Source organism: Pan paniscus, chromosome 13 (genome assembly GCF_029289425.2).
Source record: "Pan paniscus chromosome 13, NHGRI_mPanPan1-v2.0_pri, whole genome shotgun sequence".
NCBI lineage: Eukaryota > Metazoa > Chordata > Mammalia > Primates > Hominidae > Pan > Pan paniscus.
The window spans coordinates 84,880,182-84,908,039 of NC_073262.2; the positions used below are offsets into that span (position 1 = coordinate 84,880,182).

The 27,858-nt window shown below is 36.8% G+C and overlaps 1 protein-coding gene across 18 annotated transcripts in view; it reads right to left on the minus strand.

Annotated features, from left to right (window-relative positions):
• The window catches only part of PDE1A (phosphodiesterase 1A), a 395,424-nt gene that overhangs the window by 90,640 nt on the left and 276,926 nt on the right, over nt 1-27,858 (minus strand). For 15 of the 18 annotated variants that reach the window (XM_008977183.4, XM_063595222.1, XM_008977185.5 and 12 more), the window contains 4 exons: nt 14,834-15,016; nt 9,149-9,215; nt 5,735-5,851; nt 4,726-4,866 (listed from right to left, as the gene is read on the minus strand). In XM_008977183.4, the coding sequence (XP_008975431.1) occupies nt 4,726-4,866; nt 5,735-5,851; nt 9,149-9,215; nt 14,834-15,016 (508 nt within the window). Of the gene's footprint in view, nt 1-4,725; nt 4,867-5,734; nt 5,852-9,148; nt 9,216-14,833; nt 15,017-16,525; nt 16,799-27,858 lie in introns of those variants that run through there. The other 3 variants (XM_055108838.2, XM_063595229.1, XM_055108837.2) reach the window with 2 other exon arrangements.

The window sequence follows — 27,858 nt, forward strand, 5'->3', positions numbered from 1 at the left end:
GGAAAGAGTTAATGGACTAATTTGATGAGAATTGATGAATTTAAATTTTGTGTAAAAGGTAAAAGAAAGCCATTGTAGGTCCATGAGTCAAAAATGAAGGCAGTGACAATTGTTGAATCTCACAGGTACCAAAGGTATAATCTTATTAATCTTAGCTCCCTTCACATAACCTATCATGATATTTGGCACATATTAGGAACTTAGTATTTGTTTGTTAAATTGCAGTTAGCTAGTTTTGCATTAGAAAGAGGCAACAGTGGTAAGAGACCATGGAATCAGTCCTGGTTTTAAATCTCTGTTAATCCTCAGGAAAATAAGTTATTTACCCTCTTAGCTACAGTTGTGGTGAAAATGGCATTAGTAATCTTTCCCCTATGGGGTTTAAGAAGAAGTTTTGGGTTAATGTATGCACTGCGCCTGTCATGTCTTGTCATATGGTAAAATAAAGAATAAATGGCATTTTGCTAGGAACTTACTATGTTAAATGCATTGATAAAGGCATTAAATCTGGGAAATAATAGCTAACATATCATTAGTGATTGTAATTCATGTACAAATGCCTCACAACTGGATGAGTGAAGCAGAAATAATTTTCAGAGCCAAAGGGAGTTAATATAACTAGCTGTTCTGTGTTCATAGACACATTTAATTGTGAGTCATTAAAAGGAAGAAAGTTACCTTATAGAGGTCTGAATTGGGATTGAGCCTCCAATGTTCCCAATGAAACTATGGAACTAAACACCATGAAATGAATAGCAATTGAAGTTAAACTAGTTTTGTACCCTAGAAACCCATTGTTTTATTAAAGAAAATGGAAAAAAATCACTTATTTAAATTTTCGAGTGGGTTCAAATTACGTATTTATAAATATAGCTGTGGTTTTAAAAAAGGCAGCATTCATTATCTACGATGATAACACAGAATATAAAGTGTCAATAGTAAAAAGAAATTAAATTAGAAAATCAGAGATGGAATTAATTAGTGATTGACTCATAAATATTTAAAATTATTATCTTGCTAGCTGTGAAAATTTATTATAAATACATTTCCTGTTTTTATTTTGGTTCATTTCTGCCTCCCATAAATAGTACTTTCTCCACAAATCCCCCTTACTTATTTCTGCACTATGGACTATATCATTAAGTTCCACTACAAACTAATATAGGAAGAGAGAAACACTGAACTTTCACACTTAATTTAAAAACACATCTACTTTGCATTAGCAAAAGTAGAATTCTGGACTGATTGTTAGTTCCTTAGCTGCTGATTCATTTTGTGCTGGTATCAAAAAGAATTCTAACTCAGAAAACAGGTGCTTAAATTCATAGATTTTATAAATGACTCCTGAGGGCAAGCCAGAGAGAATGAGGTTAAACCCTGTCACTCTTCCCAACTACAGCACTGGTCAATACAAATCCAAGGTTCTTCTGATTCCTAATAGGCAGAAATAAAGGGTTAAGAGGATAAATCATGAGCAATGCAACACTGTATTTCATCAGAATTGTAGGTTGTATTTTGTCTGAAGAAATGCTCAGGTTGGCTTACTCTAGAGCGGGCAGTCATCAACTTACAAGGCGGTATTGACTGCTATTAATAACATGTATTATAACAGAAACAAAGGAAGGGAATTAACATTAACTGGACACTTTAGTTAGCTGATCTCATTTAATTCTTAAAACCACTTTATAAGATGGTTATAGGTAAATATTTTTATGCCTATGTTGCAGAAAACAAAGCTGAATCCTAGAGAAATGGATCAACATGTCAAAGGTCACATACGTATCTAGCGGCAGAGCAGGAATGCAAACCCAAATCTGTCTGATTTCAAAGTTTCTATTTCTTCAACGGATCACAATAGCATTCATTACATAAAGAAGGCAATATGCTGAACACATGCTTCTAAGGTTTCAAAAGTAGAATTTCTAGCTAATTTTAGTATATGAATGGGTAGAAGGTAACAGAGTTTTGACTTAGGACTTAAAATGCAATTTTCATGTCTGAATTACTCAGGATGTGTGAGTGTGTGCCTGTGGGATAGAAAAAGTAAATATGTGTATTATACAAAGTATGTATGTGTATTATATAAAGGGTGGGGAGAATTTCAAGTCAGAAAATCACATTTATTTCTTGATTCCTTGTGTATCTAAAAACACATAATTAACAATTCTTTTAGCTAGAATTTATGAGGTTTGACACTATTTTTCACTATTCCTTTGAATAGGCTGAAGAAGTTTGCTGTAAGTTACCAGTATAGAAAATTGGCATATTACAATTAATTAATTAAGGTATGTTAATAGCTATTATGTTTTAGGCACTAGGTTAGGTGCCTTGCAAATGTTTTATTTACTCCTCTTTGCCATTCTATAAGGTGGCTGGTATTATTAACTGCATTTTAGTGACAAGGGAAGCAATGTAGAGCTAGTGAATTAGAAAGTGGTGGGGCATGGTTTTAAACTCGTGTCTGACTGCTTCCTGAGTCCATGCTCTCTTTCCTCTTCCAAACAGTATCATATTGGAAGCCATTTATAAGAACAGAATTTCCACATAATTTGTAGAAAGATATAGTACTAAATGTTCTGTAGACTGATCAGAGAAAAATGCAGTCATTCCAAAGTGTGGAAGACTGTTTCTGTGTAGTCAGTGCACTAAACATTCCAAAGGAACTAGATTTACAGTCATCTCTCCTCCTTCTACTCTTAGTATTAGAGAGAACGCAGTGCCAGGAGCCCTCTAATGCAAATGTTTTCTGGCCAAGGCCCTTGTATAATTCCATATTCAAAGAGACACTTGAAGGTGACTTGACAGCACTTTATAAAACATTTGCTCCTTAGCAAATGGACTGAGTTACTGTGCATCACTGTCACCATGGCACAGGACTACAAATGTATCAAGTGACAAAAGGACAGAGATAGGGGGACAAGCAGGTGTATGAGCATCAACTCTCCTCAGCATTGTCTACTCCCAGACTTGAGGGCGTCCCTTATGACATTAACAAACAGAAGGACAATGGCTTAATTGCAATCCCTTTCAGGAATGGTCCTTAAAACATCTTGCAGATGACAACATGCATTAGTCTCCTGACAGTACTGGGCTGCTACTAGAGTGCTTCATAAATGTCACACTGATAGGGCCACCCTGAAATAGCAGGGCATCAACTAAAACACTAAAGTAGATGGCCCAGTCTTCTTTATATCAAATCTGAGGGGTAAGAAAGAACTAAAGATTTTTTCCTAATGAAAATTTCTATAAAGCTTTTTTGTTTCAAAGAACCAACATATTCATATACATGAAATTTAATAGTCACCTATCACTACTTTTTAATGTAGAGAAAACTTGTTAAAATAACTTGCCAAAAATTGTCAAGCTGACAATGTAACCTAGTTTAGACAAAATAGTCAATACATTCATAAACTCATGTTGTCTTCCCTTTCTCCATCTATGGTAAAAGTTCTCATTATTCTCTTTAGTTCAAAGGTATTTTCTTGGTTCTGGAAAACACTAAAGGTCTACCACCAGACTATTTTTGTAATGGTTAAATTAATGGATGAGTAAAGAGGCCAGTGACACATTTTTGCTAAAGGATGAATAAAATCAGAAAGTTACATTTATATTTGGTAAGTCATAGCTGTCTCAGAAAGTGACTATGTGATCTTTGCTAACAACTTGAACTTTCTAGGAGTCATGCCAGGCTGGGCCAAATTCCCTAGTCTTACAGAGAAGTTGGAACGGCTTATTAGGTCCCATAACAGTCTTCCTTATAATTCTGAGGGTAAAACCACATTGTGGATTTGATTTTCTCTATTTACCAATTAATATGACACCCACATCTCTTCAATGTCACCTTCACACCAGATGTTCTGAAGCTGATATAGTAGACTTTTATTTGGCTCCCTTTACACTTGTAGCAAGTGTAAAAAAAATGCATTCAAGCAGGAATTTTTTTTTAAATGATGAAATTCTGGTTGCCTCCTAGGCTGAAATGGCATTTTCTCACTGCACTTCACGATTAAAGCAGGTGCTAGGATTTAGAAATCTCACATGGCCTGCTCCTTTTTTGAACCCAGCTCAGTTTTGCACCTTCACAGGAAGGTCAGTTCCTCACTTTTTACCTTCTGGGAATCATCCTGAGTTCTAAGACATTACAAAAATTCCCAACTCTCTCAGAGTTCCTGTCATACACTCACTGTTATTTCAGGCTTTGCATCGCTGAATCGTTTAGTCACCCATTCACTGATTCATCAAATGCAAAGAAGAGGAAGGAAATTTTGGAAAAATTGACATTAATAATTTCCCCAAATCCCTATTAGAATTTGACTGTGATTAGTAATATGAATAAGAGAGCAAAAGCGACTAAGTTCAGGTTAGGAGCACATAAGGAATGAGAAAAAGAGTGCTATAACTTTCTTTCTAAAGACTTTTTCTCTAGGTCACTTTTTTTTGGCTGACTCCTGCAGAATAAAGGAATTTACAAACAAAAATGTTTGGTAGTCCAAATTTTGGGGAACTTTTTTTTTTTTTGCCTCTGGTTATCTTTTTTGCACTGACTTAAAGTATTTTTTGAAAAATGTGTATTATAACACATTAAGCTTCAAAAATCCAAACAATTATTATTTATAATACTTATTACTTAGAATACCTCTGGGCATTAAAGAGACAATAGAAACTTATAGGAACGGAAGTTGATGCTTCCAAACTAACAAACCTCAGTTACAAAGACTGTCTTACCATGATACCTGTATGAAGCATTATGTAATGCACAGTTTGAGTGACATCAGCTGCATGAATCAAATTGTGATATGGATTTTTGTACTTGCTGTAACCAACTTCTAAAGCTTCTGCAAAGGTGATTAGGCAAGAAACAGGAATCTGTGGAAAGTAATAATTATAATTATATTTTGACCAAAAAAGTGGTACTAAATCAACCTGAGCACTGTTTGTCATGGAACATATTAGTGAGTCAGATGTGGACAGTAGTTTCTTTATGTCAAATGTAGATTGTTCTGAAAAACCACCTCATGAACATGTTAACTTTCATTCCCAAAAAGAAAGATCGTAACCCCCAAGTATTTGACTAGGACAGATTAAATAATAGCCTTAGTTGTACTATAGCCTTGAAATTTTGGTATCTTCCGGAGAGTAGGAAGGCTAATTCGTAGAAGGGTAAATATTTCCAGTTACAATTAGTGGAGTCTAGTTTTTCTACCTTAATACAAAGAGGTTAAAATAGATTATCTCTCAGTACTTTATAGCTCTAAAAATGTGATGATTCTACAGGAAATGATGAAAGTAATAAGCTACAATCTGCTCAGTAGTCTGTATCAAATCTATTGCTTGGATGGTTCTAAATGAAGTTAATTAGAAGCCCCTTCATTCTAATTTAAGAAAAGCTGGCAATAAAGGTTCATTCTGTATTTTAGGAATGCTGGAGTAGTCATATTTCTTTAAGACATAGCTGCCAAACCCTATGTGAGTGTTTTGTGAATAAGTCAGGGGATATTGGCATCTTGCTGGAATGAGGCTATAGTGGCCTCATGATCTCTAGGTGGATATATAGATGTGTCAGTGAGTTGCGGAGAATGGTTCTATCATATAAAGACCTCATCCCCTTAATTCTGTGACCTGCTAACTAAAACATCCTAAAATGAATTGCTTAATTACTCGAATGTTCTGCATTTTCATTCTTATTCAAATAACCAATTCTAAGAGCATTTCACTTTTGTTCCATGTTTCTGACCTTGAAACGGTTGATAAGATCATATCTGGTAAACAGTTCATAAATCATAAACTTCAGACTATGCTCTCCACTTGCTTCATTTAGGGCAAATACATCGAAAGACCACTTATCAACATCCTGTAGAAAAAAGAATAAATACTTTAGGTGCAAATATCATACTGTTTCTACGAGAATTTATTCAAAAGATAAGGCATTGTACATTTAGCAGGTCATCTTTCAATTTAGCATGTCAAACTACACTTTGACCAGAGTTTCATAGGACAGGACCACTTAGTATCCATGGGTCCACAAAATTGAGGCCATAATGCTTTATAAAGCATCAAAACCTTTTCTTTAATCCCAAAGTTACTAAAGTGATTTAATACATTTGATAATACCATAATACTGCCATTATCTTTAATCTCTCTCCAACTTCCTGCCATAAATCATTTTCTCAGAGTGGACCTCAATTTAGGGTAGAATTGCTAGTTACATAGGTGATGTCAATTGGGAAATACAGAAAAAATAGTCCCGGTTTTTCTTTCTTACTCACTTGCTACATTGCTTGAAATTTCACCATAAGAGTTTGCAGTTTGGCATAAAGTTTTGATATTTATGTCCTGTTTTAAGATGTAAATATCGGCCTGGTGTGGTGGCTCATGCCTGTAATCCCAGCACTTTGGGAGGCCAAAATGGGCCGATCACGAGGTCAGGAGTTTGAGGCCAGCCTGACCAACATGGTGAAACCCCATCTCTACAAAAAAATACAACAATTAGCCAGGTGTGGTGGTGCACACCTGTAATCCCAGCTAATCAGGAGGCTGAGGCAGGAGAATCGCTTGAACCCAGGAGGCAGAGGTTGCAGTGAGCCAAGATTGCGCTACTGCACTCCAGCCTGGGTGACAGAGTGAGACTCCATTTCCAAAAAGAAAGAAAGAAAGAAAGAAAAATATGTAAATATCATAGCGAGATAGAGTATACACTATCTTTAATTATTAAAAGGTATTTTTTTACACTACTTTTCAACTATTATTATTTGCTCTATCTTTGGCTGACTTACTAATACTTTGCTTGAGGGACAGGTGGTGAGGAAAAGGAAGTGGGCCTTTTGATTGAGGAGGAGGATAGTAATACTCGCATTTCATGCAGTTCCCTAGGGAAGCAAGCAGGCCAGTACGGAAACTGGAAAGTACCCCCTAACAGACAGAGAGGAGAGTGAGCAGGGATATAAACCACTCCAGCCACCTCATGATTTTGCTTTGAAAATCTATAGAAGCACTGTAGTCCATTCTAATGGTTATCAGAAACTGCTAGCAGGAAGGCCTACTGTTTATACACATACAGTAGGTTTAGTATTGAACAGTAAGTGGGCAACCATAAAGCTATGCGTTAATTTTCTATTTGAGTAGGCACGTTTCAAATTTCATTCAACACATTTTTCTGGAGGCCAACTCTATGTGCTATAATATGCTAGAACCAAAATAAAAATCTGATAAAAAGTATTCAGTCTCTTTTAAAAATACTTCCTTCAAAAAATAATAGTAAGAGCTTCAAATGGTACTTTTAATCACTTGGAAACAAGCACCAATGAAATAGTTTTTGGTTTGCTTGTATGTTGTTATTAAATTCCTTGCATTTGGCCCTTATTTGATCCCCAAATGCTTGCTTTATCTCTTTATATATTAAAAGTTATTATAAGTTCTGTTAGAAGGCATTTTACATCAGTAAATCTCAAAGGAGGTCAATAAATCTTTTATCAAACTCCAAAGCTAACAAACAAGAGTTAGTTCAGACTCTTAGAAGGTTGCTATTTATATTTACAGTTCCAACTTGGGGGTTCCCACTGAGTAAAAGGTTAATTCTTTATTTCTTGAGAATTTTTTATAAACCCTGATGATTTACATTTCTAAACTACTGCAGATGCTTGGCTTTTATGTCATCAGATTGAGAACAAACGAGACAAGGAGGCTTCTCAGAAAATAAGAATTATTTAACTAAAACATTCTTTACTTGGTGATATTCCCTCTCTCAACCTGTTAGTTTATATCTTTTTTACTATACAACACTTTAGAAAAAATACTACATTCTCTCATACTAAAATATTTTGTTAGTTGGTTTTTAAGCAAAGATTCTTAAAATAAATAAAAATGAGTAATTTTCTTGCTCATTGTTAATGAAATAATAGAGAAGGCAAAATCTCTCAAGAACCGAGGAATGATTAATATCCTTTAATGCAATGGTCCTCAATATTTTGGCACCAGGGACTAGTTGTGTGGAAGAAAATTTTTCTACAGGCTGAGTTGGGGTTGGATGGTTTTGGAATGAAAGTGTTCCACCTCATCAGCAGTGCACAACCCTCACATGCACATTTCACAATAGGGTTTGCACTCCTATCAGAATCTAGTGTCCCCTCTGATCTGACAGGAGGCAGAGAAACATAAATATAAAAAAAGCACCAAAGAAAAATGAGCTATCTTTTAACATTAAAGAGATTAAAATCTAATATGCAGCAGAGAAAAAACAAATGCAAAGAAGATGCTTAAAATTTTTAAAAACACAAATTTAAAATTAAAAAGGAGTACAATAAGTCAGAAATAAATCAACCCAAGATCTGCTGCTGCCAATATCCTTTAAATTCTTGGTTAATGCAGAAAAACCAACATGCAGATGTTTTAGGAGACAATGTTAAATTCCCTTAACCAAATTAGGCAACAGAAACAAGTTTAGAAGGATGAGCCTACAAAATGCCTCTGTAGAAATAACATTTAGAAACAAGGCACATGAACACCACACACACACACACACACACACACACACACAATGGAGCAAGTATGTGAGCCAATAACTTTACTCACTTCAGAGTTTCAACTCTGATTATTTCTAACATATGTAGCACTGCAATTGGGCCTTAGAATAGTGTAGCCACAGGAGAAGCCAAAGACGAGAGAGAAGTGTTTTTTCTTTCTTAATTTTATCTTACATTTTGTATTTTTTCAGACCTACAATCCTAAATAATTTCCTTCTGTATGTTTTGTCATTTAAACATCATTGACTAAAACATCTTTTTATAACATGCATTTAACTCTTCCATAATATATTCATAACAAAATATGTACATTTTGACAAGTACTAGTGCCATTTCAAAATGAATTCAAGATCCACATAAATAAAATTAAGAAAAAAAAACACACGTGTGTGTGCATACAAACATGCATATATATATGTTGATATAGTTTGTGTAAATCAGTCATTTGAATCTACAGTGAGTCATGATTTGGAACACAGTTCATTTTTTAAATTGTTAGGATATGTTGAATTTTTTAACGTTCTAAGATGTAGGCTGCAGTAAAGACCTATTCTCATTTTCTCCTAGCCTTTTTAAGAAAATTTTTTTAAATGACCATTTTATACACGAAAATAATGAAATTATGTCACCTTTAATGTTACGATGACAGCTGCTGGATATGCCAAACCAACCATATGATATGTTTTTCGGTACATTCTAAAAAAGACAAAAGTAAGTGTAAATATAAAATTCATTTATTCAAAGTTTTCAACTATTTCTTAAATATAAGGGAAAAGATTACTTTTGACATGTTCACCTCTTATCATTAGTTACAGACTCCCTTTGTGTCAATAATGATAACTATAGTCACCTTTTTACTAAACATCTACAATGTGACAATGTAATATATTCTCTATTCACAATCACCCTGCAAAGTTAATGTGACTTTAGTTTCCATGTAAAGATATCCTTCCCTGAACTTTATCGTATTAAAAGATGCACTACACTTTGCATATGCGACAATTTTCTAACATGCCACCATATCCCTGACAGCAGAACATTCTTGTTTTATGTCCATTTATATGCCAAAATTTTTAGTCTGGAAGCTAAACGTCATTAAAATATTTCCTTTATATTTTTATATTAAAATTATAGAGGGGGATATGTAGTATCATCAGAATTTACATAGCTCCCCCTTCTTTTATTTAATGATATTGGGGAAATCATACTAGCAAAAATTGTTTAAGTTTGTTCAAATTGTCATTCAATATTAAGAAAGTTATTCAGAAAGAAAACAATGTTATTTTCATTTCCATAAGAGTATCAATAAGAAAAGTGGTTTTTTGTTTTTGTTTTGTGTTTCTTTTTTTTTTTGAGACAGAGTCTCGCTCTGTTGCCCAAGCTGGAGTGCAGTGGTGTGATCTCTGCTCAATGCAAGCTCCGCCTCCCGGGTTCAAGAGATTCTCCTGCCTCAGCCTCCTGAGTAGCTGGGATTACAGGCATGCGCCACCATGCCCAACTAATTTTTGTATTTTCAGTAGAGACAGGGTTTCACCATGTTGGTCAGGCTGGTCTCAAACTCCTAACCTCGTGATCCGCCCACATTGGCCTCCCAAAGTACTGGAATTACAGGCGTGAGCCACCACGCCCAGCCAACAAAACTGTTTTTAATAATCAGTGATTTGATTTTTTCTATCTTCTGCTGGGCAACCCAAATAGCATAAACCAAATATAAGAACCCCCTCCATGAATTCATGTGAGAAAAGAATCAATATGATAGCCTAGCGTGTGATATAGCAATAGTGCTTCTATTCGGGACTCTAAAAGAAACATGTTTCCTCCTCCAAGGCCTGGGAAGAAAGAATACAATTGAGATTAATCATGTCCCTTAATTTTTATATCAAGTTAGTCCACAACGAGCTGAATTTCTAGGCTACATGGCTGTAAATTCTCCCTACAAAAGGCCTGGACAATGCCATAGCTTAATTAAATATAACGATAAATATGGTCGATGTAAGAAATGGTCACATGGACAATATTCTACATCTTTTATAAAACCGCTATAGAAGATACTAAATTTTTTGATTCAATGTTCCTTATGTTAAAAATGCATGGGACATATTACTCAGTTTCTATGTAAAAGCCATCATTTGTTAAAGATAATCAAAGCTAAGCAACTTATCATGTTTTCCTTTTAAGTCTTGACTAGTTGGAAGTTCAGAATGAAAATACTGTGTTTAATTACATCTCTAGCCTAGGCTTTCTTGATGAAGTAGCTCTCCATTTTATTCTAGAGACCTTAAGCACAAAGCTTTCATGCTTCCACTTTATGTTTATTTTAAATAGTCATAAATTATTTTTGGATGTGGGTGATTAGGTAGAATAAGAAATTATCCTATAACTCTATTGAAAGATTTTAGAATAGTTAAAACTAAAAATACTTATATTAATTACTCCATTGATATAGGTATAATTATTCTAATCTTGCAAAGCAAGGAAACTACTAATCATACTATACAAGATCTAGAATAATTACTATCAACGATACTCAGGTGTTTTTTTTTTGGAAACAGTCTTTTCCATCTGTTTCTAGTCATTACTATTAATACTAAACAAATGGAGGTGCAGGGGAAATGGAAGGATGATGAACAGGGAAAAGCGTCAATATAAAAATCATTCAGGATTAAGAAATTTTAAAATGTTAATTAACATTAGCTCGACTTGACTTCATGGCACAGAAAGGCAAAGAGAACACATGCTTTGAATCACATGTTAGCCACTCACTGCTGTGTGACCTTTGGAAACTATTTAATGTCATTCATTTGTAAAATGAGAATAATTATAAGCTTTTTGTGTAGAGTAAATGATTCTCAATATAAGAAAGCCATCATTTTTATTATTATTTTAACTGTTCTCATTACTTTGCAGCCAATATCATTGGTTCAAAATCTTATGTCTTTAGAGCTCTCTGGCCTCAATGGGACCTCTGCTGCTACTGAGTTTCTTAAACTTGGGATAGGTTGAGAAATGAATACCAATATACTTTCTCATTACATGGAATGTAAAGGAAGACAAAGAGGATTACCCTTCCAAAGAGATAGAAAACTTTCCCATTATCATACTTTTCTAATTCTATAATCAGGAATAGAATTCTAGGATGGAAAATTAGAAATAGAACACTAAGATGGAAAATTAAGGTGACTCATCCTTGAATTAGAATGAGCATCGGAGATATCTTAACCCAGTTGTCTCACACTTTAGTAAACAGGTGATATATTACAAGTTTCTGAAAAATGATAGTGAATTTCCTGGGCTCCTAAAGGTGGTGAAAGTCTAACTGGAAATGTAGTGGATTATTTTTGGAAGTTTCCATAATAGTTACAAGATATAATTCAAAAACTCTTTTAAAATACTATTTTAAGGACGGGCGCAGTGACTCACGCCTGTAATCCCAGAACTTTGGGAGGCCGAGGCGGGTGAATCACCTGAGATCAGGAGTTCGAGACTAGCCTGGCCAACACGGGAAACCCTGTCTCTACTAAAAATACAAAAAACAATTAGCCGTGCGTGGTGGCACGCGCCTGTAATCCCAGCAGGAGAATCTCTTGAACTCGGGAGGCGGAGGTTGCAGTAAACGGAGATCAAGCCACTGCACTCCAGCCTGGGTGACAGAGCCAGACTCCGTCTCAAAGAAAAACGAAACAAAACAAACACACAAACAAAAAACAACACTATTTATACCAGGCACTCTGCAAGGCAACAGACTTATTTAGTGGAAGGCAAGGGAAATATTGTTGCTATTTCACAGGGTTTATTCCAGTGGTGAGGAGAAATGAAAAATAAGATACAATATATGATTACAAACAGGGATAAGTGCTAGGAGGTAAACCACTGGCTGGGGGCAGCAATAGTGAGGAACAGCATAGAGTGATCCGGGAAGACCTCTGGAACGGTAAAAAGGTCAGCCCGCCATGTTGAAGGGTGGGGAGAACCACTTCTGACAGAGAAAATAACAGGATGAATGGCTCCAAGGCAGGAAAGAGCTTAGAAATGTTCTTGAAATTGAAATCAGGCTAGTATAGGTGTTCAGTCAAGGATGAAGGTTGCAGTAGATGAGGCTAGAAAGCAGAAAGGGACCTAACCAGGCTCAAGTGAATTGGGAAACCTTCTGGTGGTTTGAAGCTTAAGAATGACAGGAACTAGGCCAGGCACGGTGGCTCACGCCTGTAATCCCAGCACTTTGGGAGGCCTAGGTGGGTGGATCACGAGGTCAGGAGATCGAGACCATTCTGGCTAATATGCTGAAACCCCGTCTCTACTAAAAATGCAAAAAAATTAGCCGGGCATGGTGGCGGGCGCCTGTAGTCCCAGCTACTCGGGAGGCTGAGGCAGGAGAATGGCGTGAACCCGGGAGGTGGAGCTTGCAGGGAGCCGAGATCGCGCCACTGCACCCCAACCTGGGTGACAGAGCCAGACTCCGTCAAAAAAAAAAAAAAAAAAAAGAAAAGAAAAAGAAAAAGAAAAGAATGACAGGAACTAATTTATATCCTAAAAACATCACTGTGGAATGGCTTGGTTGGGGTGGTCAAGTTAGGAGGAGAGGAGCCCAGTTAGAAAGTTACTGTCGTATTTCTGAAGGCAGATAGTGGAGGCTTAGATTGTGGTTGCAGGAGTGGAGATGAGGAAGTGAGTGGATTCAGAATGCATTTGGGTAAGTAATTGCCAGGGCTTGCCAGGGAATTGAATCTTGGGAGGAAGTGTTTAAAGGAAGAAGCAACAAGACTTCAAGTAGACTTTCAGCTGTCAGGATTGAAGATGATTACTTTTGAAAATTTCCAATAAACTTGTCCCACTATTTTTATGCACCTACTAGTGGGGATTCAACAGTGATTAAAAAAAGACTTTATTTCCATATGTTCTTAGCACATTGATTTCTTAAAGACTGCTTACTAATTTAGTTACCTGAAGAACAATTTTATACTTTTATAGGCTACTAAGTAAAATGTGTTTTATGTAACATATGAAAAAATTGAAATTTAGCATATTCATATATTTTATATATTATAACCTTCTCTTGAATGGAAATGGAAAATCAGTTGATCTTCCTCCACAGTTTACATTTTTTCCCAGTTTGCCAAGTTCTGTAATATTTTTTTAAACAAAGAAGACAAAATATACATTTCTTTAGCAAATCAAACATACTCTCATGTTTCATCTGTGATTCTCTCACAGATTTTCTGATGTACTATTTAGATATTTTTAATTTGATGCTAGAGAAAAGTCATCTTCTTTAAATTGCAGTGTATTTAACCATCTTTAAGCTTTATATTTGTTGCCATGCATTCTCATTTACACTTTTAGAAATTCAAATGTGCTTTCCATTGTCCCTTTAGCAGAAGAAAATTCAAGTTTGTAATATTTATTAACGGTAATGCCTAGAGATATCAGAAGATGAGAAATAATGCAGTTTATCTAAAATTTAATTTTAGGCATATTGGCAAAAATTTTCTCTGTTTCTCAACTTTATTAGTTTCTAAAATATTCAAATAATCATTCCACATATAATTTCATGTAATTATTTTTTAATCTAAGGGATTTCTGATAACTACTTTTCAATTCTGTCAAACATGAAATGTCTATTTTGGCAAGTCTTTTGTAGTTTTAGTTCTAGGAAATATCTTGTTTCCTAGATGGAAAAAATAAGCTGTATTCTTAAGGGCTGAAAGAATGTAAAATTGGGTCATATTAACATGTGTTTCACATTGAAAACTCTGATGATATAACTAGGCGTTTCTAGGGGCCATCAAATATCCCTTGCTTCAGTGACAGAAATGTTGAAAAAAAAAAAACCTATCAAAAGTGAGCATGAGAGAGATTTCCTCCATTATGGAAAGAAGGGAAGCAAATGGTCTTCTGTCTTTAGGGCAGAGGAAGGCCTAAGTGATCTTGACATGTAGATTGCTACCCAGTGTAGAATGTATTTCATGAAATGTTACATTTTATTCAGGTAAAATTAGTTGTATAACATATACATGTGTCAGAATTGTTTTTAAACAGTTGTTCACAAAGGTTCATTTGAGGAGAAAGGTCATTCAAAAATCTTTGCTTTCAGTCTTCATGTCAACTTAAAATAAATAAAAAGAATGCATCCGGGACCAGGTGTTTTTGTTATAGGTAAGTTCATCATAAAGTCCCAAATTTGTTCATTCTAGTTATCATTATGATCACAGTTTTCGTCAATAAGTGAAATATAGACTGCTCATACCCTTGAAAAAATGAACGTATCTGCTGCCTTTCAAATGTTACTGTCTTGAGATACAAACAATTTCACTTACCTTTCCACAAAAATTCCAGCTTGAACAGCATGCACAATGCTCCGAAATTTTGGTTTTTCCTCAGGTTTCTTTTTTGTCATCCCCATTTTCCGTGTAAAGGTAGAAGCCAACCAGTCCCGGACTTCAGATGGGACTGAGTCAGTCTGAATGTCACTGAGCTCATCTTCAGTATCCAGAAGTCTTCTACAAAAATTTATACAGATTAAACTTTTTTATAAAAAAGTGAAGAAAAACTAATAACAGAAAAACAAGGATTGCAATCGGATTTAAAATATAGCCAATCACTCTCTGATTATTCCTTAATATGTACTCTCTAAAGAAAGAAAAAAAATTCATTAACATTTGGAAAGCTCTTAATTTCTCAAATTGATCATATGAAGACAACAACGAATAGACTTGAGCATTTGCAGCTTCCCAAACATTTCAGCACAATGATACACCAGTCTAGAGGTACCGACTGTTAATATCTTTAGTGTGCTATTCTAATAATGAATAAAACTAAGGAAAGATGGGGAAGAGAATTCATAAACAGATGTCTGCTATTAAAGGAAGTAACTGGAGTGGGAAGAAAAAAGGGGGATTGAATCTATAATAGTTGTCATATACTTAATAATCTTGTGTGTATCTTAAGTATAGTACATGCTATTTGAATAAGGCTTTGCAATTTATAAAAGTCATTCACAGATGCTACTTCATTGGATAAGTACCTCTAAATTTTAGGAAAATAACCACTTAAGTGCTCCCAACGATATCCATTCTATCAATGTCACAGATTTTAAAAGTGAAAAAAAAAATGAAAACACATGATATTAAATAGATTATGTTTAAAGCGCATTTCAGGTGACCACGGGGTGGAGCTCTCATGGGTTTAGAGCTGCTGGCTGAGGAAATCAACCCAGTGAGTGAGGTAGTGAACAGGAACTGAAACAATGACCACGCTCTGTATAAGCTCCAGGTAGATAAAATTGACTGGACTGCTGAGTAATAACAGCTGCCATTAAAGAGGAAACTAAGGAAACATCGTTATTTTAAGGCCAGTCAGCTTCGGCAGTCAAGAACTTCCTAGAGGTCTGAACTGGCAACATCCCAGAGGCTCCCCACCAAATACAGAAACAGCTTACAGAACAGTTGAACTTTGCCTCTAGGAAGAACACAGGCCAGCTCTGCCTGCCATTTGACTTGGTTCTTTCCTTATCTGTGCACCAATCTAAAAACTCTGGCACATGTTAGCTTCAACCTTTGGGTTTCATCTGCTTTTGAAAATCTCTTTGCCCAGACCTAGGCCTAAGGATTATGAGCTAATGTTGGAAGGTGGCCAGAGATGGTTGTACATGCTAATGCCTCAGAAACAAGGCAGGGGCCATCTCAAAAAGCAGGGACAAAACAAAGGACAAAAAACAGGAGGTCTCCACAAAGAACTCAATCTGACTAAAGAGAGGCTCAAAAGGTAATATGCAGGAGAGGAACTCTTCATGTTCCTTTAAATGACCTCTCACATATGCTGCTGTTTCCTATAAACCTGCAGAAAAGTCATTTGCCAATATTTATTTTCCATGGTATTAAATAAGCATGAATGTATTTATGAAATACCTTATAAAAAATAAACATAAGTTCTGGAGTCACAAAGATACGTGTATACATATAACGATAAAAAATATTTAGAGTTGAATGTTAATACTGATTAATACTTACTCTATATGATTTTTAACTTTCTTTCTGATCTGACATTTGGATGGTTTTGATTTACCCCTAAAACACTGAACTAGAAAATTAAAGCAAAATAGTTTGTTTATCTTTTTGCCCATTTGAAATTAGATTCCCTAGCCCATTTCAGCAAGTCACTAAACTTCATGGCTTGAAAATATCACTACTTTAAAGATAATGCCATTTCTACTATCTCTTATGCAGTGATCAGATACAGGGTAGGTAGAACAAGTGGAATAGGAATCATTGTGGTGTAATCTTGTGATGTCACCATGCTCCAAGCATTCCACTGCAGCCTAGTTTTGTCAGCTAATCTCCTTAGAATGACAGAAACCTGGCTGATGGTGCCAATTCCTCCACAGTAAATTTCATGTTGATGGCTTTAAGGCTATATGTCCTATACTCATAAATGATCCAAGAGAGCTCACCAAACATGACAAAACCAGCATATGGAAGTGATATTCCACATAGTAGAGTGGTACTTAGGAGGCTGGAAATCCTTAGTCGTGATGCATGAGGTCATCTACTGAGAAGAAAGTGCATATAATTTTAGGGAGAAATAATCATACGGATTAATTAGGGACACACAAATAAAGGACGACAGTGTGTTAAGGGAAGAGCATGGAATATGCTATTGTGTAACTTGAAAAGGGAATCTTGAAAAGGCAACAACTACCTCCGTGAGGTTTAATTTTATGTGTCACCATAGGTAGGTTATGGTGGCCAGTCGTTTGGTCAAACACCAATTTAAATGTCGCTGTGAAAGTATTTTTTAGATGTGATTAACATTTAAATCAGTAGACTTTGAATAAAGCAGATTACCCTCTAAATTATGGGTAAGCCTCATCTAATCAGTTGAAAACCTTAAGAAAAAAGATTAAGGTCCCCCAAAGAGAAAGGAATTCAGCTTCCAGAACGCCTTTGAAATCAAGACTGCAACAATGACTCCTGCCAGGGTTTCCAGCCTGCCAGTTTGCTTTGCAAATTTCAGACTTGCCAGCACCAATAATCACATGAGCCCATTCCTTAAAATACATATCTCGCTCTCTCTCTCCTCTCCTCCCTCTCTCTGTCTCTCTCTCGTGTGTGTGTGTGTGTGTGTGTGTGTGTGTGTTGTGTAGCTGTTGGTTTGGATAAGAAATCATCTTTCCATCATTTATGAATGCTGCGTGATAACTACCAGTGTAGGTTATAAATAAAATAGAATATAAAGACTCAGTTCTCTATTAATATTCATTTAATAGAACATACCAGTCCTATTTCTCATGTAAAAATCCTATTTGCAATGAAATAAAATGCCTTTTTAGCAATTATAAATCTAAACACCATACTGTTTAAACATTACGGAATTATTGTCAAACTAAATGAAGTGATTAAAAATTGAAAAAATGAGAATGATCCCTTATCAGGTAGAACTTATATTTTAAAAGAAAGACTAAAAATAAAATAAGAATTATGATATAAGGTTAATTATGAGAGGAAACACTATGTTAGATAAGATGATCAGATAGTTAAGACCCGAACAATGAGGAAGTATTAGTTATAGGAAAGTCTGGGGGAAGTCTGTTCTATCTATTCCAGATAGAAAGAACGGCAAGTACAAAGGCCCGAGGCATGATCAGTATTGGCATGTTTGAGGAACAGGAAGGAGGCCAAATGTGGCTGGAGTATACTGACTGAGAGAGTGACCCAAGTTGGGAGGCAAACATAGGTATAAGTAAGCTAATATCAGGCCTTGGAAGGATTCTGTCATATTTGCAATGGCAGGTCATTGAATTATTTTAAGCAGGATGTGATATGATTTATGTATCTAAAAGACCAATGTGCATGCTGTGGGAGGAATAGAAAAAGTTGTAAGAATGGTGTTTTGAGTTTAGTTAGTTTAGTTAACTGAGCACAATTGCAAAAATGGTCTTTTATTTTGGAAGTTCACTACTTTTCAAAGACCGTAATTGGTATTGAGTTGGGTATCATTTTGTCCTGTAAACATATGGCTCAAAGTCTTAATGGTATATTATTTTATTTACTTATTATTATTATTTTTGAGATGGAGTTTCGCTCTTGTTGCCCAGGCTGGAGTGCAATGGTGCGATCTCGGCTCACCACAACCTCTGCCTCCCAGGTTCAAGCGATTCTCCTGCCTCAGCCTCCTGAGTAGCTGGGATTACAGGCACGTGCCACCACGCCTGGCTAATTTTGTATTTTTAGTAGAGTCGGGGTTTCTCCATGTTGGCCAGGCTGGTCTCGAACTCCCGACCTCAGGTGATCCGCCCGCCTTGGCCTCCCAAAGTGCTGGGATTACAGGAGTGAGCCACCATGCCCGGCCTTAATGGTATATTATTAATGTTTTCTCAGACTATACATTTTTTTCTGTTCCATTCGTTTGGTTCTCTTCTTCAGGGAAATGGATTATGCCTATCAGAGATCTCTTTTATCTAGTTTCCATATCTATCATTTTTCCACTAAACTTTTTTTGAAAAATTAATGTCTTGATCTTATCCTGTTTTGTTTACCTTTTTCTTTTTTTTTTAAAGTATTTTATTTGTCAAACACTCTACCGTGTTTTCAGTTATGTCTCTTTTAAGTTTTGTGGCTTATGGCTTGGCTGTCTCTACAGGGTAGCCTCATTTTCCTCCTCCATTTGCTGACTGAGTTATGTGTACCCATGTTTCACCTCCTTGTATTATCATATTATTTACCTCTTGAAACCTTTTTCTTTGTTTTAATTGTATTATTTTTTCTACAGAATTGATGATTTCATTAAGTTCTTGAGTTCATAGGATGAGCTCACAGATTTGTACATTCCTCTGGCATGGGTTCTTTGTCATGTGTTTTTCCCTATCTTTTCCACCTTTGTTCTTGTGGTATTTTTTTATATGGATTCCATGTTGGTTTCTTTTTGAAAATTGTTCATTCTTGTATGAGAGAACTTCTTTCCAAATCAGAAGGTTGAAGAGAAGGACCAGGAGAATGTGTACAGCAGAAAAGAAGTGAATCTGGGTATGAGTTCAGTTGTATGTCTCTGTGTGCAAGAACTGACTTAACTTTCTCTTCAGCTGACAGAAATAGTAGCTGCAGGTCTGTTTCTCACAGATTTTTCTCTGCTCTACAGCCCAGTTACAACAATGGCCTTTGAGATCTTCATCTGCCTATGCATGCATCTCTGCTACTCCAGTGTGTGAAATGGGGGAAGCCTCCAAAGCCAGCCAACATAACTTGACCTTTTCATTCTCCTCAAGAAGTTTTTAATTTTTCCTTTTTGAATAAGCATGATTACCTAGAGAACTCTGTACTATGCTATCCCTGCCTGAAAGCCACAATCTCAGGCACCTTCTTCATTTAGACTTTATTTTTTAGGCTTACAGAAAAATCGAGTGTATAGTACAGAGAATTCCCATTCATCTCATCTCCACCCCTACCTTCACAGTTCCCATATTACTGACATCTGGTATTATTGTGGTACAGTTATTTCAGTTGATGAGCCAATGTTAATACATAATTATTAATTAACATCCATAGTTTCTATGAGGACTCACACTTTCTGTTGTACATTCTATGGGTTTTGATAAATCTATAATGACATATGTCTACCATTACAGTATCATACAGGGTAGTTCCACTGCCCTAAAAAAAATCCCTATACTTCATCTATTCAACCTTCCTTCCTTCCCTCACCTCTGGTCCCTGGCAACCACTATCTTTTTGCTGTCTCCTTAGTTTGGCCTTTTCCAGACCATCAAATACTTAGTATCATATAGTAAAAGGCTAGACTTTTTAATATTGGCTTATTCCACTTGGTAATATGCATTTTCTCCATGTCTTTTCATGGCTTGATAGCTAATTTCTTTATATTGCTAAATAATATTCTATTGTGTGCATAGATAGTTAGTCTATGCATTCTACTATTGAAGGACATCTTGATTGCTCCAAGGTTTGACAATTATGAATAAAGCTCCTATAAACAGGTACAGCTTTTTTCAACTCATTTGAGTAAATGCCAAGGAACACAGTGGCTGGATGGTATCATAAGTGTTTAGTTTTGCAAAAACTGCTAAACTTTCTTGCTATACCATTTTGTATTCCCACCTGTAACGAATGAGCCAGAGGCCAAGCTGCCATCATCTCTTGCCTGGCCTCCTGTGCAGCCTGCTAACTGGCCTCCCACTCTTGCTCCTGACCCCTGTCAGTCTCTTCTTCCCTCTACAGCCAGAATGCCTCTTTTAAAGTTTAAGTCAGACCACAATGCCTTATTCATAAAACTCCACATAAGTCATCTCAAGCTAAGTCTCCAACCTCACCTTTTAACCAGTTCCCCTTTATTCATTTTGCTCCAGTGACACTAGCCTTGCTGTATGCAAAGCTGCCAAGCTTGCTTTTGCCTCAGGGCCTGTGTACTTGCTATTCACTCTACTTAGAATCTTGTACTCAGATATTTGTGTGAATCATTTCCTTACTGCATTTAGGCAGAGAGGGCATCCCTGTGCCTGCCCCCAATAGTAAGCATTTTTCATTTTTATTTTGTCTTTTTATTCTACTATAGTCTTTTTCTTTCTTTTTTTTTTTTTTTTTTGACAGAGTCTTGTTCCGTCGCTCAGGCTGTAGTGCAGTGGCATGATCTCGGCTCACTGCAGCCTCTACCTCCCATGTTCAAGCGATTCTCCTGCCTCAGCCTCCCAAGTTGCTGGGATTACAGGCACGCCACCACATCCAGCTAATTTTTTGTATTTTTAGTAGAGACAGGGTTGGGTTTCGCCATGTTGGCCAGGCTGGTCTCAAACTCTTGACCTCAAGTGATCTGCCTGCCTCCCAAAATGCTGGGATTGTATACAGGTGTGAGCCACCATGCCCAGCCTTACCCTGTTATAATCTTCTTAGCACTGACCACTACTAGATGCCATACCATATGTCCACTGGTTGGTTTGTTCATTTTATGCTTACAGTCTAGCAGCCTGGGCTGCAAAGACCTGGAGAGCAAAGAGTTGGCCTTCTGTTGTACACTGCTGTATCATCAGCTTCTAAAATCATGTGTGACACAGAGCAGGGGGTCAATATATATCCACTGAATGGCTATAAAGTGTCTAGAAATATTTACATTAGACTAATTGTAACTGATTACCTTCATGAGTGGAGTAAGGATGGAAATGGTAGAAGTTTTAATGTATACTCCTGTGCAATTTGATTGATGTAATCAAATTTATTGCTGCTTATGCAGCAACAACATCTTGGGAGCAAATTCACTGCTGCCAATCATCTCCTTCATTGCCTTTAGATTAAGTTGTTCCTGAATAATCATGTTGCATATTATTGAAACAAATTGTGGGGAAACACATATATTTGGTGTAGAAAAAAAAAAAACTAAACATTTTTGATAGCATTTTAAAGTCACAGGAAAGAAAACTTAAAAAAAAGTATGCATTGTTTATATGCCTTTAGCCAAGAAACTCAGTATTTCTGTCAAATATTAGCTCTTTTATGCTCATTTATCACATAGAGAAGAGTAAGAAACTTCTAATGAAGACATAAGTAAGTGTTCACAGGTTCATTAAGATGGTTATTCCAGTTTGGAGAGAAGAAAGTTGAAAAACAGGTAGATCAAACCTAAATTTGAATAAATTTTGAAAATAAACTAATAAACCTAAAGACATATTTCTCCCTACTCCCCTCCATTTACCTCTTCTTACTTATTCATTTTCCCTTTCCCTCGTACCCGCCTTGTACTCCGTGTCTTCTTCCGTCTGAGCAACATGAGCAGCTCCTCAAGTTTCATCTGACCATGCTAGACAGTGCAGGAACAAAAACTATAATGTAATATGGACTAGTCATTGTCATCCTGTACTTTTTCACGGGCAGAGAATTATTATAAAGAATTTTCCTATACATTTATCTAAGACATGAAAATATCTGAATACTTGTATAAGATTATGCCACATGTAAAACATATATTTTGTCCTCATTTCATTTCTGAAAGAAATTTGTGCAAGGAGGATGATAAAATAGGATCTCAACTATCATAGTTAATTTTGTTTTACAAACATCTAATAGCTTCATTGCTCTTTATTCTAATGTTAAAGGGCAGAGTGTGCATAATCATTTACATTGTAAATGCTTTTTAAAAATGAAGACTTTGTTTTTAAGAAACATACAACGTGAAAAATGATGACTGGTATATTTTCCTTAGGAATTCTTAAAATGTGTCAAGACCAGCCTGGCCAACATGGTGAAACCTTTTCTCTACTACAGATACAAAAATTTAGCTGGGTCTGGTGGTGCATGCTTGCAATCTCAGCTACTGGGGAGGCTGAGACAGGAGAATCACTTGAACCCAGAACCAGAGGTTACAGTGAGCCAAGATCACACCACTGCACTCCAGCCTGGGCCACAAGAGCAAGACTGTCAAAAAAAAAAAGAAAAGAAAAAAGCAATTCTTAAAATGTGCTATACAGAAAAAGAAACGATAAGGAATATATGTGTAAAATGTTACCACTGTTTACCTCTGAAAAATGCTCCCACTGGTGTTTGATACGACTTTAGTTTTTGTCCCAGTGGAGTCAATAAAGCATAAAGTCAAGGGTTTCTAAACACGACCTGGGTGCAGATGGCAGCCGGTGAACTGTGAAAACTGACCCTGCATCCAATCTGTGACTCAACTAATCCTTCGGAGCTATTTATAATCATAATTTTCTCTTGAAATCAGATGACATAACTCCCAAAGGGCTTATGTTTTGAACTAAAAAGTTTGCAGGGAAGGGAAGTAAAGAAGGAGGCGGCCACGGAAGGAGAGGTCATGGGATTTTGACTCTTACAATCATATGTCAGTGAAAATATTTCTGTCCACAGTGGACTCTTGGAAAATGATTACATTCATGTACTGATGTGGTTATTTCTGGGCAATTGGTACCCGCAATTATACCTTCTAAGTGCTAAAATTCAAGTGCCAGGTGCGGTTAGGAGATACTGGTTTCTCAAGTTTGAAATGTTCCTTTCCTGCTTTACTATTCTTATAAAGGACATGTTTCACGCAGCAACGAACTCATTCAGTTCTTTCCCCTAACATTTCATGGGCTCAGGGTAGGAGCATATTTCATCCAAATACCATTTAACTAAGTATTTTAAAGTTATATATCAGGTGACTAAACTGCTATATGTTCTATCCTTCTACCTTTTAATAAGTTTCATAAAAGACAGACAAGTTGGGTGAACTGAAAGTTCTCAGCTCCTTGTGTGACAGCGCTGGGCCAGCAACCTGCAGCTCCACTCTGCACCACAGGTGGAAACCTCAGCCCCCAAGTACAGTCTCCATCAACCTACCTAGCTTTGAAAGGAGCTGCTTCTTGGCCACTCCTTGGTTTGAGAGGGTACAAACACCAATAGCGCCCTGGGTCCCTTGAGAGGAAAGACCTAATAAGAAAGCCCAGTAAGATGGAGGAGACAGGCTTGGGGACCTTTGGGTAGAGAATGCTGGGGTCTTCTGCCCAAAATAAGGTAAAGGAACATACTGGGAAGAGCAGGGAATCCCAGGGTCCTACAGTATCTGGAGGGGGAAGAGGGCCATGAGCTTCAGGTTCTTCTTGGTCTTGCGGGGCACACCATGGGGAGAGGAACACCAAAGAGAGCCCTTGTCAGGCCCCCTGAAGTGGGGAATCGTGCCCTGGGAAGCAGCTTCACTGGCCTGGGGCTAAAGGTGGTACTGAACTCATATGTTGCGAATATCTTCCAGGACAGCTGGAGGAATTAAGGGTGGTTCATCTTTCCATAGTAGGAATACTCTTGTTGGAGTAAGTGGTTTCCTCCTAAGAAAGGCCATTAGTATTATTTCTTTGATTAACCTATGTCTGCGTTCTGAGCTGCTTGTACCCTTCTTCACCCTTACCCCCCAACCCCGCCCCAAAAAACAGAAAACAAACCAAAACTCTAAAGGTAACACCAATCCGTCACTCAGCCTTCAGAACTGTTTGAGGATCGATATAGATGATAATGCCAGCTGCTTTATTGCTTTCTTACTAAGAACCAGGCAAGAAACCAAGCTTTAGCTTATTTAATCCTCATAATACCACCATTAGAAAGATCTAATTATTATTGCTACTTCTATTTTACTGATAAATAGACTGAGGCACAGATGTCTTGAGTGATTTGTGCAAAGTCATTCAACCAGGAGTGTCCGTGTCACATTTTTTGGTCATGTATGTCTGGTTTCAGGGTCTGAGTTACTGATTGATAAGTTATCCTCCACTTTAAACGCATTTTTTTCATACTGAGTACCCAGACTGCCTTCACATTCGGTCAATGCTAATGCCAGTAATCATTTTCTCTATCTCCTCTCTGCCTTGAAACTTATGGTTAAAAAGAATTGATCTCAAAAAGTCTTAAAGGAGTTTGATCTGTCTTGATCTGTCAGGAAATCTTTAGTTGGAGGAAGCTTGAATTTAATTTCCAGTGCTAGTATGTTGAATTGTTTTCTCATAGAGAAATATATCTGGATGACAAAATTTCAGGACACTTTGAAGTACAATAAATTAAATGTCAGGATGGAAATAGGTAATACATTTGAAATGCCATATCTACTTGTCAGTAACCTACTTACTAAGTGCTAAATACATTTGAATTATTTCTTTCAGGCCACCACTGAAGCATGTTTATTTATTCCCTGTTTTGTTCCAAAAGGGATTTAAAATGGCAAGCTTACCAATTTATCTCAACAGCGTTTTTTTAAAAAAAAAGTTTCCTGATAGATTTGTTCAATGTTCCTCTGGTATTGTTAGCCTCTCCTCGACCCAACTTTTTTTTTTTAACTGTGAGAAGATGACCATTGTATATGAGTGACTATGAAGACTGAACTTTTGGGTGGAGAAGTCAGTTATGCCGACCTTAGCTCAATTCCCAAAAGGCAAATCTTGGCGTAAATGAGGTCAAGTAAGGATAATGTTGAAGTTAGATGTGGCTTTCTCCAAGGTAAGACCTACGGAGTGCTTGGTGCCTCCTCCATACCCAATCTAGGAAGCAAAGGTGGAGGCAGTGGAGGTCCTTTCCCCCAGGAGAGGCAGAAAGGACCCAAAGAATGTTGAGGGGAAGGGCCTGAGAAAGAGTCAAATTGCTTGGAGAGCTGGGATCAAGATTGTATTTTTGGAGTCATTTGGGGATGGAATTGGGATTAATGGGTGAGGCAGAAAACTGCCCAAAGCCTTGCTGATGACTCTTGGCTTCCCACCAGGAAATCCTCTTGGCTCAAAAACATTTTTGAAAATATTCCATTAGGCATAGAGCCTAATGCTCCACTGATTAACAAATTTTGATTAATAAGCATCCTGTGTAGTTAGAAAGACTGCCTCTGGAGTCAAACTCCTGGCTTCATCACCTATTGGCTGTGTAGTTTTGGAAGAAATATTTCATCTGCGTGAGACTTAGTTCCTTTATCAGTACAAAAAAAGGTTGGAATTGGGGCATTTTAGCACAAAGTTATCTCATTTACAACTTGGAACAACACTTGGGGCATAGTCTTGATAAGACCTTAAATTTCTAACCACCAAATTTCTAATGGTCTCTCTGTTTCTCTTTTTTTGTGTGTGTATGGTCTCATTGTGACATCATCTAGAAAAGTAGTTTCAAATTGTTGTCACTAGACCAGAAGAATTAGCATCACCTGGGAACTTGTTAGAAATGAAAGTTCCCATGCTGTAAGACCTATTGAATCAGAAAGTCTGGGAGTGAGGCCCAGCACCCTGGTTTAACAAGCCCTTCAGGTGATTTCAATGACTACTAAGGTTTGAGAACACTGTTCTCCTTCATTCACAGCTTGCCAATTAATGGAAGCTCTATACCAAGAAAATACGATTTACTTATTTTCTATGACATGTACTGAATGGCACTGCTTATTTCCTTATGCACATTATTTCACCGTCAGTGATGAGGCATGTTGGTGAATTATATCGGGAGGAACAGTCAGAAGAGTCCCCATGAAAGTATTTTAATTAATGAATCTTTTATAATGATGTTACAAATGGGAATTATCTGTATGTTACTTGACTGCGAACTAAAAAAGTCAATTTTCAACAGACCATGGGTGGAGAATGTGTCCTCAGTAGAGCAGGGGTATATTTGGAAGACAAGAGTGTAAGGGGAGATAAGGAATATATTTCTTTCTACACCCATGAGGCCAAAATAGTAGGGATGATGACAACTGGGAGGTAACGGTAGCCAAACAGAATAGCGAAATAAGTATCAGTGTATATAGTGTGTCCTTCACAAATATTTGTTGAATAAATGAATAAAAGTATAAAAAACATAGGCATAGGGTCTCTGGTTTTAGGGATTTTTAAAATATTCAGGTATTTGCACTAGTTAGGTATTAGCCCAGATGAAGAATAAAGTCATTTTTATTTGCTTATTTTGATGCATATGTTGTATATGTCAGTGTTTTTAGTCACATCCTGTTTAATGTAGAAAAAGATATTTTTCATGGGTAAAAATGTTTAAAAAAAAATTTTTAAAGTATTTTCTGTGATCCTGTAACTCTTTGTATATACGGTCAGCCATGAATTCACTCACTGACTCAAGTTGTAAATGACACACAATAACCTACCTGAAGGAGGGAAAAATCCATGTCCCATGGAAGGAAGAGAGACCCAGGAAAAGATAATAGAAGAATATGTGATAAGTCAGAGTAAAGTTTCCATTCCTGTGATTGTCCAAAGATACCCCATATTAACGAAGAGTAGTCAGAAAGGAAGGCAGGAGAGATCTTGAGAAGGAACACTGGATCCTGCCTGACCTCTAATCCAAGACAAACTGTGAGGAGGGTGGGAGCATGCCCCAGATAAGTTTCCAGGATCCTGCAGCAGAAGCCAGCTGAATGCCCCACCCTAACCCCAGCCCCTACTCCTGGGTGGAGCCTGCAGGACGGCAAGGTCCCTGTGTGGAACTGACTAATGTGTGTCTACACAGATAGGCCTGAGACAGCCTCACAGATAATGGTGACTCCAGCTAGACTGATGGGGATGGAAATGAGATAAAAGAGATGGAGAGTAGACAGAAGAAAAATATATTGGGAAGTAGGCTATATAAATATAGTAAAGAATGTACAAACATCTTTGTATGTAGAAAAATGTAAGTCCCTCATTTCTAGTACTTGATACTTGCTCAAGAAACACCTATGTTGTTCGACTTTATGACGGGATCAGTGTTTTGAGGGTTACCTTGGCAACTTAACCTATTACCTCATTTCATGGGAAACTAGATTATGAATTATTAGTGGTTAACTTAGAAATCAAACATTTGCATTAGGATTTATTGTTAGGGTAAAGTGACTCCTGGGAAGGATTAGAGAT